At 44.8% G+C, this 16,666-nt stretch overlaps 1 protein-coding gene across 2 annotated transcripts in view; it reads left to right on the top strand.

The window, feature by feature from the left end:
* Nucleotides 1–757: 757 nt before the first annotated feature.
* Nucleotides 758–16,666, top strand: part of FCHSD2 (FCH and double SH3 domains 2) — a 261,041-nt gene continuing 245,132 nt past the window's right edge. For both annotated transcript variants that reach the window (XM_058663557.1, XM_058663556.1), the window contains exons 1-2: nt 758–1,259; nt 3,000–3,097. In XM_058663557.1, coding sequence (XP_058519540.1) covers nt 1,239–1,259; nt 3,000–3,097 — 119 coding nt within the window. In that variant the 5' untranslated portion in view covers nt 758–1,238. The remainder of the gene's footprint in view (nt 1,260–2,999; nt 3,098–16,666) is intronic.

The raw sequence follows: 16,666 nt of genomic DNA, 5'->3' as shown, positions 1-16,666 counted from the left end.
TGTCCTAGTACCTGAGGCCAGTTGCAAAAAGACTTGATCATGCTTCCCAACCCTCAGCTCCCAGTAACCCTCTAGGTGACAGGGGACAGAGCAGTGTTGGGAGACTTGTGAGGAAGCAAAAACAAAACAAAATAAAACAAAACAAAAACTCTCCATTGCCACAGGAAAGCCCCCTTCCTCCCCGGCACCCTCAAACCCACTCTATTGCAAAAATTTCACCGCGATCATCACTGCCCACCTTTCCCATAAAACACACAAAACACTGCCTAGGCAAAAGCTGGCAGGAGGTGGGGTCGGGCTGTGCGCGTGCGTCGGCGCAAGGCCCTCTCCGGCCCACGTGCGCGCCCCCGAGCGGTGGCGCGCGCCGCGGCGGGCTGGCGGGAAAGCGCGCGGGAAGCCCCCGGCTGGCTCCCAGTGTGGGGCGTTTGGAAAGTGCCACCCTCAGAGAGAAAGGGGGGATTTTCGCGCTGCGCTAGCGTTTGTACTACTGCCACCCTCCGACCAACCCGCTGGTCCCCCCGTCCTTCGCCGCGATACTGAGTCCCGCGCCGCTGCCAGGCTCCCACCCCGTATCCCCGCCCAGCCCCTGGAAGCCGGCTCGGCACCGAGCGGTTCGCTCCGGCGCCGGAGCGGGGCGCTGCGCCGCGCAGCGGGGCCGGAAATTCTCGCGGGCAGCGCAGTGGAGCCCTAGCGGGGAGCGCGGTGCCGCCTTCCTCCTCCCCGGGCCGGGCGGGGGCGTTGGGCCCAGCGAGGGCCGGGCTGCCGGAGTGGGTGTGTGGGGGCCGCCGGGAGCGACTGAGTCGGCGGCTGGCAGCTGAGCGGGGTGCGCAGAGGCTGCGCCTGCTCCTCAGCAGCCCCAGGGCCAGCCGGGAGACCCTAGCGCCCCTGCTCGCGGGCCTCCGCCCCCTCGCGGGCTCCGCCTCCTTCCCTCACACACCCCCAGTGCCGTCCGGGCCGCAGGCCTTCCCGGCGCTGCTGCTCCTCCTCCTCTTCAGACGCGTTCCGACCCGGGTCTTGCTGCCGGCAGCCGGCCTTGCTCCCCGTGGGAGTCTTTCTCAGGCGTTCCTTTCTCATAGACCCACACCACACCACACCACACCACACCACACCACACCACACCACACCACACCACACCACACGCCCGGCACGCGCCTTCGCTGGCCGGGCCGCCCCCTTCTCGCCAGCACTCCCCATCCTTGCTAACACCGCCGCCGGGGGAGGATTGATGTCCCTTCATCATGCAGCCGCCACCGAGGAAGGTAAGAGTGCAGCTGGAGGGGGGGGCTTCGGGGTTTTGAGGGGATGCGTACCAGGAACGCGGCAGGGGTGACCACTGCACCCCCTCCCCCTTCCCGCAAGGGGCCGTGACCGCCCTCGCCCGGGCTTGTCACCGAGTTGCCGCCGACTTCAAGCTGGGGGCCGCGCGCGTGAAGGTATCTTTCCGATCAAAGGGCGTTCAGGGCTCGTCCCCTCCCCTATGCTAGCGACCCTCAGACATTTCGCAAGTTTTGGGTGTGCATTGATCGTGTGTGTGTGTGTGTGCGCGCGCGCATGGCAGTGCCGCCCGCTGCAAAGTGTATTCTTGGGGCTGCACCGAAGGGAGGCAAGGAAGCCTCTGCAGATTTGCCGAGTCGTGTGTGTCTCTGTGTATGTGTGATTGTTTAGTCTGCACCAGCTTTGAGCCCTCCCCCGCCCTTTTGCAAATTTGGGGGGATTTGTTTTAGCCTAGCCTTAAAGCTTGGCCTGCTTTTCCTACGGGGCGACCGAAAAGAAGTGGAATAGTCACCACCTGCCTTTCTCCCTACCCCCAGGGAAAACAAATTACAGATTGATGAGTCTTGCTGCCCCTCCCCCCTCCCGCCGCGCCCCCTGCCTCCGGCCGTTTGGTGCTGTCCTCCGGACAAGCGAGAACCTGGTCGTGCCTAGTGTGTGCACCGAGTTCTAGGCTTGCATGGCCAAGGTGGGAATGACGGGGTGCTCTGGGCTTGTTACCAGCTTCCCCGCAGCGCCTTTTCCCCGCTGTCCCAGGGGCCGAAGCTGTGTCTTTGGATTCCAGATGGATACTGTCTGCTCCTCAATGGGTGGAGAAGGCCGTCCTAGCCTCCCCTCGTGGGCAAACATTGGCCGAATGCTTAACTTGACCGTGTCTGCTTCTTCAAAATTCTCTTTTCTTAATCCGGGTTTCTCCAGCTAAGGGAGTCTTTCTCTTTCGCACACATACCACAGTCGTTTGGAGTAAGCTAGCTGCCGAGACCCAGATTCCGGGTTGACTGGATTCTCGAACTCAGGGGTCCTGGCCTTTCTGGCAAGGCTCTGGCCAGCTGGCATTTGCAAACCCTTGCCGCCGTTTGGAGTGTGAGCAGCGGCTGGGCCCAGCCTGCTAGGGTGGTTGAAAAGCACTGCATATGCTGGAAGGTCACTTTTGCTTTCTCCTTTGTGAGAAAGAGATTGTGATTTGATGCGCTGTTAGGGAGTCCAGGGCACCGTCCTGAGGCAGTGTGCTTTCTCGCAGCCATTAGGGAATAATTTATGCTTCACGCGTGTGACTTCATGATTGTGTCAGTTGCAGCCCTTGGATGTTAGGTGTTATGCTCCCTCCTGCCATCTAAACTCTGCTCTTTCTTGTTGGTTAATGCCTTTAACCCCTTTCTGGAAGAGATAGATAATAGGCTCTTTTAAAACTCTGAGGACCTGGATATGCACTGAGCTTATTGCAAGAAGTGGTTTGGCTAGCAGGTTATTAAACATCTCTTTAACCCATTGTTTTCATACATAGATATTTGGGTTCAGCCTCCTTTCTAGTTTTTTGGCTTTTTTTTTTTGTTGTTGTTGAATAAATATCTCCTGCAAATAAAAATAGATGGCCAGTGACAGATTTATAGCCTTCAGGGGGAGAGGTGAGCAAGAGCATGTATTCTGACAAATATTAAGGGCTTTCTTAAAAAATTTTTGGTTAAAATTGTAATAAGATCTTCATAGATGTATGCATTTTTTTTTAGGTAAAAGTTACACAAGAACTGAAAAACATTCAAGTTGAGCAGATGACAAAACTTCAAGCCAAACATCAAGCAGAATGTGATTTGCTGGAAGACATGAGGTAAGAACTTCAGTATCTCTGTTTCAAAGAACCTTTGAGTTACCAAGCCCCAGGAACTGGTGATGGAATTTCCTTTTGGATTTCCTGCTTTACTACTGTTAGAACTTTGACTCAGCTGGAAATTATAACTGGAACTAACACAATGCAACCTTTTTTTTTTTTGGTGAAGGACCTGTGCTAATGTATATACATGATTATGGAAAAAAAGGAGGGGGCTCTAAATGTCAGTCAAATTGCAAACATTAAAAGAAAAATTCTTATTTAAATAATCTTTTCACTGAATTGCATTAATTATTGATTGACCCAGCCCATGTTTACAGTTAGATTTTTAACTGACACCTGTGGCTAATCGTTGTTCTTTGGAGGTGATCCAGTCAACCAGACCACTAGCACTATTTGTTAGAACATGACAAATGCTTTGTCTTTGGTTGTTAAATTTAATAAGAAATGTGTTGTGTTATTTTATTATTAAGATTATCTGAGGATAAATGTGAATTTATTAGATAGGAAACCTTGCAAACATTATGAAAATCAGTACATTCATAGAAGGAAGCATGACCTTGCTTTATTGAAACAAATGGCATTATTTGGCAATTCTGTGATACAGTTCAATAAATATATTTTCTGGAGGATGGAATTGGAATAGGATTTGTATGTTGAAATGGAGTGTCTGCATCCTTTTCCTCTGTGCTAATACTACACTTATTAAATAGAAGTGGGTCTGGAAGCCTCATCGGTGGCCTGATTTCCCTTTGGAGTACCAAATTCGTGTTGGTTTCATGAACTATGTTGACTTTATTTTGTTATGATAAAAGTATGCATATTTGGAAAGCTGACTGTTTACAGCATAGAAGAGGTTTTTTTTTTTTTTTTTTTTTTTTAAAGATTTATTATTGTTATTGGAAAGCCAGATATACAGAGAGGAGGAGAGACAGAGAGGAAGATCTTCCATCCGATGTTTCACTCCCCAAGTGAGCCGCAGCGGGCCAGTGCGCGCCAATCCGATGCCGGGAACCAGGAACCTCTTCCAGATCTCCCGCACGGGTGCAGGGTCCCAAAGCTTTGGGCCGTCCTCAACTGCTTTCCCAGGCCACAAGCAGGGAGCTGGATGGGAAGTGGAGCTGCTGGGATTAGAACCGGCGCCCATATGGGATCCTGGCGCGTTCAAGGCGAGGACTTTAGCCGCTAGGCCATGGCACCGCCGGGCCCGAAGAGTTCTTTTAGTTTGAGTTCCTTTTTTCCTCCTACAACTGAGGGCATGTGAAGAAGTTATGAAAAGGAATTAAAAAACTTATTTTGGTGGTGAAAGATTTTTTTTTTCCAAAACCCATGTATTTTAATTTTTAAAGACTTATCTATTTTTATTGGAAAGGCAGATTTACAGAGAGGAGAAGGGGAGACAGAGAGATCTTCCCTCCACTGGTTCACTCCCCAAATGGCTGTTGTGCCAAAGCTGACTGATCTGAAGCTGGGATCCAAGAGCATATAGGCCTTCCATGTAGGTATAAGGGTGCCGAGGATTTGGGCCATTCTCCACTGCTTTCCCAGGCCATAAGTAGAGAGCTGGGTTGAAAGCAGAGCAGCTGGGACACATACCAGTATCCATGTGGGGTACTGGTGCTTGCAGGTGGAGGATTAGTCTGTTGAGCCATCAGGTTGGCTTCTAAAACCCATGCATTTTAAAGAAAAGATTTATTATTTATTTGAAAGAAAAAGTGACAGAGGAGAGACAGAGCTGGAGAATCTTCATCTACTGCTTTGCTATCCAAATACCTGGCATTACTAGGGTGAGTCCAGGCCCCAGCCAGGAGCCCAGAATGTCAGCTTGGGCTTGCTGTGATGGACTACCTCCCAGAATGATCAGCAGGAAACTAAATCTGAAACATGGAAGCATCTGACACAGCCTAAGACCTCTCCAGGAGTGATGTAATGTGCATTTCCCATTAAATTTTTGAAATTCCCTTGTATTTAACTTAGATACTAATTATGAGCATTTTTACACATATCCCCTTTCAGTTTCTGAGACATAAAACTATTCTTTACCAATTTGGAACTACCAAGATTGTTTTCTGACTGAAAAGTACTTTGTTAACTATGTATGGCTATTTCTTCTTTTAGCCACAATGAAAATTTTAGATTTAAAAAATTCTTGTGTAGGATATCTGAAACTCATTATAGTCAAAAATGGAAGATTTAGGGTCTTGTGAAACATCAGGCTCAACAGCCTCTGTGACTCTGGCATCCCATGTGGGTGCTGGTTCAAGTTCTAGCCTTTCCACTTCTGACTCAGCTTCCTGCTAATGCATTCAGGAGAGCACTGGAGGATGGCCGAAGTACTTGGGGCCCTGTTACTTGTATAGAAGACCCAAACAAAGCTCCTGGCTTGGGCTGACATTGCCGCTTGCTGATTGAAGTCATTCAGGGAGTGAACCAGCAGTTGGGAGATCTCTCTGTGTTCCCTTCTCTGTTTCTTTCAAATAAATAAAATAAACCTTTAAAACAAGAATTCAAGGTTTAAACCATCTGTTGGATTATTTAAGACATTATATTAGAAATCTTCGGATGAGTGGAATAATGGATTTTCAGTAGTAGTTCAGGAAGGGCAAAGTTAGCATGTAATGAAGATTGTGTATGGGATGTGGATAATCAGAGTCATTAAGTACTATTGATAGTATCTTTTGAAGAATTCTTGATTACAGTTTTTTTGCTTATGACCTGTACCTTGGTACAGGAACTTATGGTCAAGAATATGGACTTGGGAGTTAGTCCTGGGGTGTGCTCAGGCTCTACCACCTACCTAGTTGTGTTGACTTTTGCACAGTTACTTAAAATTTGTAAATTTCAGTGTTCCCATTTGTAAAATGGGACGATAATGACCTTGCTTTATAAGGGTGTAGAGCAGATGACACAGGATATATATGATGTGGTACACATCTAAGTTAGGTTGTGCAGATTGTTGCTCCTGCTGTTGGTCCCCCCCCTACATGATATTTTTTTAAAGGATTTATTCATTTATTTGAAAGGCAGAGTGACACACAAACACATAGAGGGAGGTGTGGAGAAAGGTCTTTTACCTGCTGACTCACTTCCCAAATAACTATAATAAACAGCAGAGACTGGGAAAGTCTGAAGCCTGGTCTCCCCTGTGGGTGGCATGGCCTGCGCGTGTGGACCATTTTCTGCTCTCAGGCTTGTCAGCAGGGAGCTGGGTCAGAAATGGAGCAGATGGGACTTGGACTGGAGCTCTGATGTGGCATTGCTGACATTGCAGGCTGCGGCTTAACCCACTGGGCCACAATAACAGCCAGTTTAGTTATTTTTATTGCTGATCGATCACATTTCACTAGAATTGTTACAGTAATATCCTAACTATTGTAATAGTGTCCTCACATCTCCAGTCCCATGATATCTCCCTTTTACTCTGACTTCCACTTTGCCACGTTGATATCAGTTAGCTTTATTTTGTGTCAGTTCTTTGAGTCCCTTTTAAATAAAGGCCAAACACCTGGTCACGGCATTTAGGGCCCTCAGCAATCCAAATGCCAGCTGCTTTTCTTGCCGTGACCACCACAATTTCATGCCTATGCTTCCTTCCTCGTTTTACCCTGCTGTGCTCGTCACTCAGGTGAAGATGATCTGTTTGCTCTGTGCTCATAACTTTGTGCTGTTCCCTGGCCTGCTGATACCCTTCCTCTCACCTTTTCACCTGGTGAATTCTGTCTGTCAGTGCAGGTTTTTTGTTCTCAAAGGACTTTCCTCCCTTTCCTTCATGTGAGTTCTTTGAGGTTAGGGGCTAAGCTTTGTTTTTGTATTTTGGTACCCCTTATTTCAGCTGGCAGAATAGTCAGATGAGTAAGGCTGGTTACATTTATGTGTACCTTATTTGCTCCAAGGGGAGGTATTTTATAAGCTCTAGAGACATATGTTGAATTGTTGTTATACTTTGATTCATGTGGTTTCTTTAAATATGTTCTTTGTATCTCTGTTTATATATGGTATGTAAATAAGAGGATTGTTGGTACTCCAAGGATTAACAAATTTTTTAAAACTGTAAATATGTTCTATTTGTACTAAATTAATGGAATGAATCACTTTACTTTTGTATTATTATGAATAGAATGCTGTATTACCTGTTAAAGCATGAGTTCAGGTTTTTTTTTTTTTGATAATACTGAGTTGAAAGTTGAAACTTTTCTACTCCTGGTTTTCATGCTAACATTAGTGGCTTGAGGTAGTAGGTGATCTGGCCTTTCTGGTTGGTCCTAGCGAGTGAAATGACTTTAAAAATTCATAAGTGGGGAGGGAGGGTATGTGGTGGATAGCTGTTGTTTGGGACACTGACATCCAGTATCAGAGTGCCTAGTTCTAGACCTGGCTACTTTGTTCCAGATCCAGTTTCCTGCTAATGCATATTCTGGGAGGCAGCAGAGTTAGGGAGGCCCTAACTCTAACGTGGCTGCTGTCTGGCTCAGTCCTGACTTCTTACAGGTGTTTGGGGACTGAACCAGTCCCTGAATGTTCTCTTTGGCTGTCTCTGCTCTTCAAATGGAATGAAAAAGAAAATTAATTGGAAGCCTCTGAGTTTAGGTTTCTTTTTTACATTTTTTTCCAAATGCCTCCCCTTTTAAAAAAGATTTGTTTATTTTTATTGGAAAGGTGGATCAGACTTAGGGAGAGAAGGAGAGACAGAAAGAACTTCCTCCTGCTGCTTCACTCTCCAAATGGCTGCCAGTAGCCAGAGCAGAGCTAATCTGAAGCCAGGAGCTTCTTCCAGATCTCCCACCTGATCCCAAGGCCTTGGGCCATGCTTCTGCTTTTGCAGGCCACAAGTAGGGAGCTGGATGGGAAGTGGAGCCGCTGGGACACAAACTTGCATCCTTTAGGGTTCCTGGTGCTAGGAACTGGAGGACTGGACTATTGAGCTATTGTGCTGGGCCCTGAACTTGGGTTTCTATGTGCCTGAAGTTACAAAGGATCTTTCCTGCTTTTGTCGTTGTTGTTGAGGCTCCCATTATTCTCTTCCATGAAACCTTATTTGTAGTGATCTTTCTCATTGAAGTCATCCCACTAGTTTTATGCCCATTTTAAGTATAAACAGCTTTTTATTGTCAATGTAAAGAAATTAGTAGTGCACAAAGAAAAATTTTTGTAACTTTGAAAAAAGTTCCAAGAATAAGAACATATTAAGTTGTAAACAGAATTTCATGCTGAAATTGGTTAGTTCCCACTCCTACCTCCCTGCTCCTCTTCTGGAATTTTGAAGGGAGGAGACCAATTATGATATTTTTTTTCTCCTTTGCTCTCCTCCCTTTCAGTGCACTTGTTCCAAAGATGCATTTGGAAGCTGGTATGTTGGGAGTAGAGTATGAGAAAGAAAGATAACTCATTTGCTGTTAATCAGGGACATTCCTTGCCTTGGGGGAGATTTTGTACTGATTTGTTTCCTGTTGACTTTTGTAGTCAGCAGTAGACAAGCTCCTTTTACTTTCTTTCCAGTTTATCATTTTTATTTTTTTCTCTCCTTGCTTTCTAAGGCTGCTTACAAAGTCAGTTTCTAGATACCAGAGCCTATGTACTTTTCTTGTTAGCATCGTTTATCTTTATGATGTACTAAGTAAGAGGTTTTCTTTGTAGGGACCCAGAACGTAAGGAACTGTATTCTTAAGCAGGCATTTTTAACAGGTCATTATTTAGTATGGAAATATCATAGAATTTTGAAATCCAGTGGGTGTTGGGACCATCCATATTGCACATTACTGCTGGTGGGAAAGTGAAATGGTATGGCTGCTTTGGAAAATAGTTTGAAACTTACTCAAAAAATTAAACACAGAATTACCACACAGCCAGCACTTCCATTTATGGGTGTGTGCCCAGAAGTAAAAATATATGTCATTGCAAAAATTTTGTTGAAGTACTAGCCAAAAAGTGGAAACAAGCCAAATGTCCATCAACTGATTAAAAGATTAAGCAGGACCCAAGTTTGGGCCATTGTTTCTTGCTTTCCCAACCATAAGCAGTTGCCACTGCTCCTTATCATCTGTCTCTGATTATAGCTGTTCTAGTAAGTACAAAGTGACTTGATTTGTGTTTCCCTAACAGATTATGATGATGAACATTTTTCATGCACTTTTATAAAATATTTTCATTTTATTTGAAAGCTAGATCTTCCATATGTTGACCTCTCCTCAAATGCCTACAACAGTTGAGACAGGAGTAGGTCAAAGAAAGGAACCTGAATCACAATCTTTATTTTCTCACTTTGGTAGCAGAAACCCGAATACTTGAACCATCATCTGCTCTTCCCAGGGTGTTCATTAGCAGGAAGCTGGAATTGGAAGTGGATGTGGAACTCAATATTCAGGTACTCTGATATGGAATGCAGGTGTCTAGCATCTTAACTGCTGAGCTGGATGCCCATTCTGCATACTCTTACTGATCAGCATGTAAGATAGTCATATGAGGTTATTTTTTAAAAATGGTTTTTTATTTGGAAGCCAGAGTTATAAAGATACTTTATATGTATTTTTTTAAATTTTATTTTTGTTGTTTATAATTGATTATAGTGTGAAGGGTCAAGGATTAGGGGGAAGTGGGTGAGACCATTGTTCCCAACTTTTCTTCTTACTGTATTTGGGAGAAGGGAGGAGATAAGGAGAGAAGCCATACCCAGCCTCCCAGCTGCCTCAGTACCCAGAAATGGAGAATAGCCACCTGATGTCATCCCAGGGTCCCTGATGTGGAGCATGCTCTGAGGATTCTGCTTAAGTGGTTTTGATAGTTCTGAAATGCTGTTTATCTCGCTGAGCCAAGGATGAGAAAATCCTTCCAAGGTCCATTGGCTGACATAGTCCACCTTGAAGTCTCAAGATACTTGTTTGAAACATAGATTTTCCATCTGTTGGTTTACTTCCCCCAAAGCTGCAAGGGCCATGGCTGACCCAGGCAGTAGCCAGGGCTTCTTTTGGATCTCCCACATGAGTGGCAGGGGCTCAAGTTGTTGAACCATTACTATTTCATTGGATTGTTAGCAAGGATCTAGTTTTAAAGTGGAGCAGCCAGGACATGAACTGATGCCCAAAAGGGATACCAAGATTCTAGGCAGTAGCTTTCTTGCCATGCTACAATGCTGGGCTTTGAGTAGATTCTTACATGCACTAAATTTTAATAGCTGCTAGAGCAGTCAGAGGAATAAGTACTTTGAAGATAGACTATATTTAAACCCAGCTCTGTCACTTACTAGCTAGGTAATATTGGACAAGTTATTAAGCTTGCCTGAACTTTGTATTTCTTATATGTAAAACAAGATAATTTATACCTTCTTGCTTTCTTGTAAAACTTATGATGTAAATCCTGAGAGGAAGAAATGTTTAACTTAGGGCAAAAACAAAGGAAGGCCGAGTAGAACCATATTTAAATGTGTTTCTTTGAGAGAGGGAGAAAAGGGCCCTGCGCCATGGCCTAGCGGCTAAAGTCCTCACCTTGACCCGGGATCCCATATGGGCGCTGGTTCTAATCCCAGAAGCTCCATTTCCCATCCAGCTCCCTCTTGTGGCCTGGGAAAGCAGTCAAGGACGGCCCAGAGCTTTGGGACCCTGCACCTGTATGGGAGACCTGGAAGAGGTTCCAGGTTCCCGGCATCGGATCGGCGCGTAGCACCAGCCGTTGTGCTCACTTGGGGAGTGAATCATCAGATGGAAGATCTTCCTCTCTGTCTCTCCTCCTCCTCTCTGTATATCTGACTTTGCAATAAAAATAAATCAGTGCTAAAAAAAACACATCTAATCTTTAAAAAAAATAGAGGGAGAAAAAAATCTAATTTTAAATTAATAAAAGACAATGTGGATCTCTAGCTGACTGAATGATTTTGAAATTTAAAGGTAGATAATTGGTCTGGCAGTAAGATGCTTGTTAAGACATCCGTGTTCCATATTGGAAATATTAGGTTGATAACCTGGTTCTGACTCAGCTTTTGACCCTAGCTTCCTGATAATGTAGACTCTGCAGGTGGCAGTGGTGGCTCAATTGGAAAATCTATGGTGAATTCCCTGTTCGTGAGGCTGTCGGCATCTGGGGCGTGAACCTGTGGATAGGAGCATACACTCTCTCCATCTCTTGCTTAAAAAGTTAAAACAAATTAAATGTATACTTCATGTCATTGCCATTTATGAAGTGGGGAGACTACGAGTTGCAGCCTCACCCAGAAGGAAATAATGATTTTTTTTAAAAGATTTATTCATTTTATTACAGCCAGATATACAGAGAGGAGGAGAGACAGAGAGGAAGATCTTCCGTCCGAAGATTCACTCCCCAAGTGAGCCGCAACAGGCCGGTGCGCGCCGATCCGAAGCCGGGAACCTGGAACCTCTTCCGGGTCTCCCACGCGGGTGCAGGGTCCCAAAGCTTTGGGCCGTCATCGACTGCTTTCCCAGGCCACAAGCAGGGAGCTGGATGGGAAGTGGAGCTGGCGGGATTAGAACCGGCGCCCATATGGGATCCTGGGGCTTTCAAGGCGAGGACTTTAGCCGCTAGGCCACGCCGCTGGGCCCAAGGAAATAATGATTTAAGAGGTTCTATTCAGTAAAACTTTTTGGTCACAGACTACTGCTTTCTTGAATTGAAAGACTCAGAATTTTAATAATCTCTCTTGTAATTGCTTTTTAACGGCTTATTAGCACCTAAAACACAATTCATAGATCCTTATCTGCTACTAAAATTTAAAGCTTTGGTTCAGAATGGGATAGCCATTGTACTCCATTGTAAATTAAGTTTTCTGATCTGTTTATTTTCAAAATTTATTTTTAATTTTTGATGTTTACATAGTTGATCCGGGTGGGAAGGATTGAGGATTAGGGGAAAGAGGGTGAGACCATCGTTTACAGATTCTCTTTTTCTTCTTCCTGTATCTGGGCAAAGAGAAGAGGTAAGTGGAGAAGCTGCACCTAGCCCCCCAACCGCCTTGGTACCCAGGGATGGGGAACGGCTACCCGGTGTCATCCAGAGTCTCCAATGTGGAACATATTACCAGGGTTTTGATAGTTCTGAATTGCTGATTGTCTATCTTGTCTATCTTGCTGATCCAAGAATGAGGAAATACTTCCAAGGTCCATTGGCTGATATAGTCCACCTTAGAGTCTGCTTTTGCCCAGATATTTGCTGTTAATGCTTGACTGGGATAGTTGACTAATTTGTTCTGTCTTCCTTCCTCTGCTATGGTACAAGATGTTCTCTACAGGCCCCAGTGGACTACTATATCCTCTGTGTGTATCTGGGTATGCTGTCTACTGCTCCGTCTTAACCACTAAGGAGGCCCAGTTCTTTCTTTTTTTTTTAAGATTGATTTACTTTTATTGGAAAGTCAGATATACAGAGAAGAGGAGAGATAGAGAGGAAGATGTTGCTTCATCTGGTTCACTCCCCAAGTGGTTACAATGGCCGGTGTTGAGCCGATCTGAAACCAGGGACCGGGAGCCTCCTCTGAGCCTCCCACATGAGTGCAGTGTCCCAAGGTTTTGGGCCATCCTCTACTGCTTTCCCAGGCCACAGGCAGGGAGCTGGATGGGAAGGAGGGCTGCCAAGTTTCGAACTGGCGCCCATATGGGATCCCAGTGCCTGCAAGGTGAGGATTTTAGCTGCTAGGCTACCACGCCAGGCTCAGAGGCCCAGTTCTGAAATATGCATTGCATGGTCAGTCCACAGTCCTGCAATTATCCCCTTGGTTGAAGTTCTGAGTCCCGTGGTTCAGTTGGGGGAATAAACCTCATCTGATGTGATCCCAGACCTGACTCTTGTGTGTTTGCCATTACAGGATCTGGCTCTGTGTGTCATCCACATTAGCCTATGCACAAGCTGGTAGTTGCAAAGCTGGGTCAGTTTTTTCTCCAGTTCCATCTCTTACGCAAACCAATGAATGCTGTGTCTCAGCTCATCCTGCCCACCACACAGTCAGCCCTCACATACAACAGCAGGAATTGCTGCCTAGTCTGAGTGATAACCCCCACCACACTTACCCCTAGCCTTGGTTTCTGTGCTTGCCAGTATGTTCAGCAGACTGGGATTTGCTGGCGGGTGCTGTTGCTTGGCCCAGACTGGTCTGCTCCTGGTTCCTGTTCTGACTCTTCACTGGCAGGTATTGTGATATAGCCCTGCCAGGCAGGCCCCCAGCCTTTGCTTTAGTGTGCGCCAGTGAATGGTGGTTGGTTATGGTCCATGCTAGCTAGTCCAGTTCAGGTCTCCCATGTGGGCTGGTGTATTGGTCTGACCCGTAAAAATCCTCTGGCCTCTGCCCTCCAAACCTTCTGGTCTCAGCCCCCTCACTTACTGCAAGTACAGTAATCTTGTTGTTGGGAATCCCTCAGAAGTCATTCCTCACCTACAACGTGCTCCTGCAGTGATCCTCACTGGCACACATCCCCTTATCCCATTCCCTGGGCTATCCACAGTCCCTGAGCCCCAGCCCAGCCTTTAGAAGCCCAGTCTTTCAGTGTGGTGGTGTAATGACCTGGAGCTCTTCCCCTCCACCTGAGTCCCAAGCTTCTGGCAAGTATGCTTCCCTGAGACCCTACTGCTCTGCACATTCAAGTACCTAGCCTATTTAAAGTTTCCCAAGTCTGATCCAGGGTAATCTTGGGATTATGTTATTTGGTAATGAAAATGTTGAATAATTCACTTTTCTTTGACCTAGTATTTTTAGCCACACTTAAGTACATAAATATTAGAGATAGTGTATGTGATCTCTGTGGTAGGTAGTTGTAGTTTAGAGGCATGCAACTTGGGTAATAGGAATCTAGTTTTTAATCTCTAATAAACTGTGACTTTGGACAAAAGTCACTTACATTTCCCCGAGATTTATGTTTCTGATCTGTATAATGGTAATTATAGTATTTTGTTTCTTTTGATTATTAAAGAATGAATAGATGTATTATCTTTAATAGTGTATGGAACATAATGTATTTAAGTAAATAAATGTGTACTGCAATCTTGTTAAGCAATTGAGAATATAAATTAAGAAGTTCAGGTTTGTGAATTATTCCCTAAAGAGTTAACTCTTGGGTTAAAAAAGTGTAATTGGATCTCCAAGATGAACAGCTTTAGTGATGCTGAAGAAATCTCTTTGATCAAGGTCTGTAAGAAGTCCATTCCTTCTGTGTTTTTGTGTGTTGGTCATGATTCTCGTCCTGATTGGTGGTTGGCTTCTGCCACTCCAAGCATCATATATTTCTTATAATAACTTTAGGTGAAAAAGGGAAAAAAATTTCGCTTTTGTAGTTTTCTCTCCTTCCTTTCTTGCTTTCTCCTTTTCTCTCCTTCCTTCCTCTCTCCTCTGTCTCTTATCTGTTTCCTTTAGATAAGACATTTTTTATCAGAAAAACTATCCCAATAGATTTTTCATTTGTATCTTATTGGATGAGTTTGGTTCATAGGCTCATGCATGCCTGGAAATGTCATCATTTTTTTGGAGATGGTCTTTGACAATAAGGAATACAATAATGGTGGCAGCGATATGGCTTTTGTCTCATTACCTGTTTCCATTTAGTGGTTTCCATAAAAGTATTAAAAAGTTATGTTAGGATTATGTTATTGGGGATATTTCTGGAATTCCAGTTGTATATGAGTATCATTTGTATCCATTCCTCCTAGCTTCTTTTGAATTTAGTGACAGGTTGAGTAGGATTTTGTCTTCGTAGGTTGTGGACAAGTAGAGCAGTGGACTCATAGGATTCTTCTCCTAGGAATATAGGAATGGTTAAAAATCTTGCAGTGCCTGCTTCCTGGCTCAGGGCCATTGTTCTGAGTCCTGCCTGGTCTGTATTTCTGATCTAGTTGACTGTGTGCCTAAGAGGCCCTAGATGATGGCCCCAGTGCTTGGGTTATTGCCACTATGTTGGAGCCTTGGGTGGAATTTGTGGCTCCTTACGTCAACATAAATCAACTTTGTGCAAATTTGGAAGCCTAACAACTCTCTCTCTCTGCCTTTCAAAGAAATACGTAAGTCTTTAGAGTAAAGATTTTGCCATATTTGGTTTTTTTTTTTTTTTTTATTGTTAATTATTTTGCATTATGTGACAGTTTCATAGGCTCTGGGAATCCCCCCCTCCCTCCCCCTCCCCTCCCCCCGGTGGATTCCTCCACCTTGATGCAGTATTACAGTTCAAATTCAATCAAGATTCTTTCATTGCAAACATATACCAAGCATAGAGTCCAGCTACTTATTGTCCAGATGGGTTGAACAGTTTCTTGGGGAGACCTTTTCTGGTCTGAAGTTTGAGCTGGCAGAATATCATCACAGTCAATTAAGAGTCCCAATATAACATCAACAGCAATTTGCAATGTTATGGAGTTGACATGGTTTTGAGTAACCAGTGTATTAAAAAGAAAAAAAAAAAAAATAAAAAATAAAAAAAAAAAAAAAGGAAAACAAGTCCTAGCCACAACCTATGATTAGCTCATTGACATTTCAATTTAGTTCATATACAGGACCGGCTGCTCTATACCTTAAAATGGCCATAAGGCACCATTCAGCTGTTTCGTGTCCATTTCATCTTAGTATTTAGCCAGTTGTTGTGTTGAAGTAAAATTTTGCTGATCTTGGCAGATTTTAGGATAATCCAGACTGGCTTGTAACTCTAACAAGATATATGTCAACGTTTTAGGTGCAGAACATTTTTTTTTTGGGGGGGGGGGTGTGCAGGAAAATCCCCAACACCATGGTGAGGAGTAAAACTAATCTTTGTGACCCACCCAGCGAGGCATGAGCCAATCCATGCCAGCTCTTTCCTGTCAGATTTCAAGTTCTACTTTCTGTTGTTTATTTATTTTAGGTTTTTTTTTTTTTTTTTAGTTTGTATGATTGTTTGTTTGCTGTGAGGGGTTTTCGAAGCGATCCCGATGGTCATTGCGAGGGAGGGGGGGTCCAGAGGTGGAGCCAGGCTCGGACCAGAGAAAGCTCTCCTCCCTGGTCCCGAAGGACGTTTATTGTTCTTCTGTTTCTGCAGACCACTCAGGGCTTCTGGTTGTCTTTCCGATGACGTTGGTTTCTGCGCGGTAGTGTTTGGACTTCTTCCATCCCCTGTGGAAGCTCCGGTTGGGGGTGGGTGACCTCAGAGTACTCGGCCTCCGAGGGCATCCAATTCCCTGTGGCCTCCTTGGCAGTTGGGATATAGTCCTTGTTGCTCGTATTAATAGTTTGTGGTGAAGGTCTGGGAGTCTTCATGGTTGGGATCCAAGCTTCCTCCTTACCACCTGCTCCACTCTGGAGTGCTCCCCTGCTCCACGCACATGACCTCCTGTTAAGAGGTTGTCAGGATCGCACCCGATTCCCCCCTCATGCATTGGTATAGTAGTTTTAGTGTTGTTTAGTGCTGCTTTGAGTCTGTTATCTATGAATTACCAGATTTGATCTTGATAGGCTATATTGTACTTTTTTCTCACTCTTTTTATGGTCCTGAAAGATTTCCCTGCACTCCCCCCCATTACAGGTTAACATAGCGTATTGAGGGTATAGTAGGTTTTACAGATTTTCGATGTAGATCCATGGGCACGGGAAATGGGCAAACACTTCACAAAAGAACA

The sequence above is a fragment of the Ochotona princeps genome, chromosome 4 (assembly GCF_030435755.1).
Source record: "Ochotona princeps isolate mOchPri1 chromosome 4, mOchPri1.hap1, whole genome shotgun sequence".
NCBI classification, from domain to species: Eukaryota; Metazoa; Chordata; class Mammalia; order Lagomorpha; family Ochotonidae; genus Ochotona; species Ochotona princeps.
This window is presented reverse-complemented; position numbering and strand designations above follow the sequence as displayed.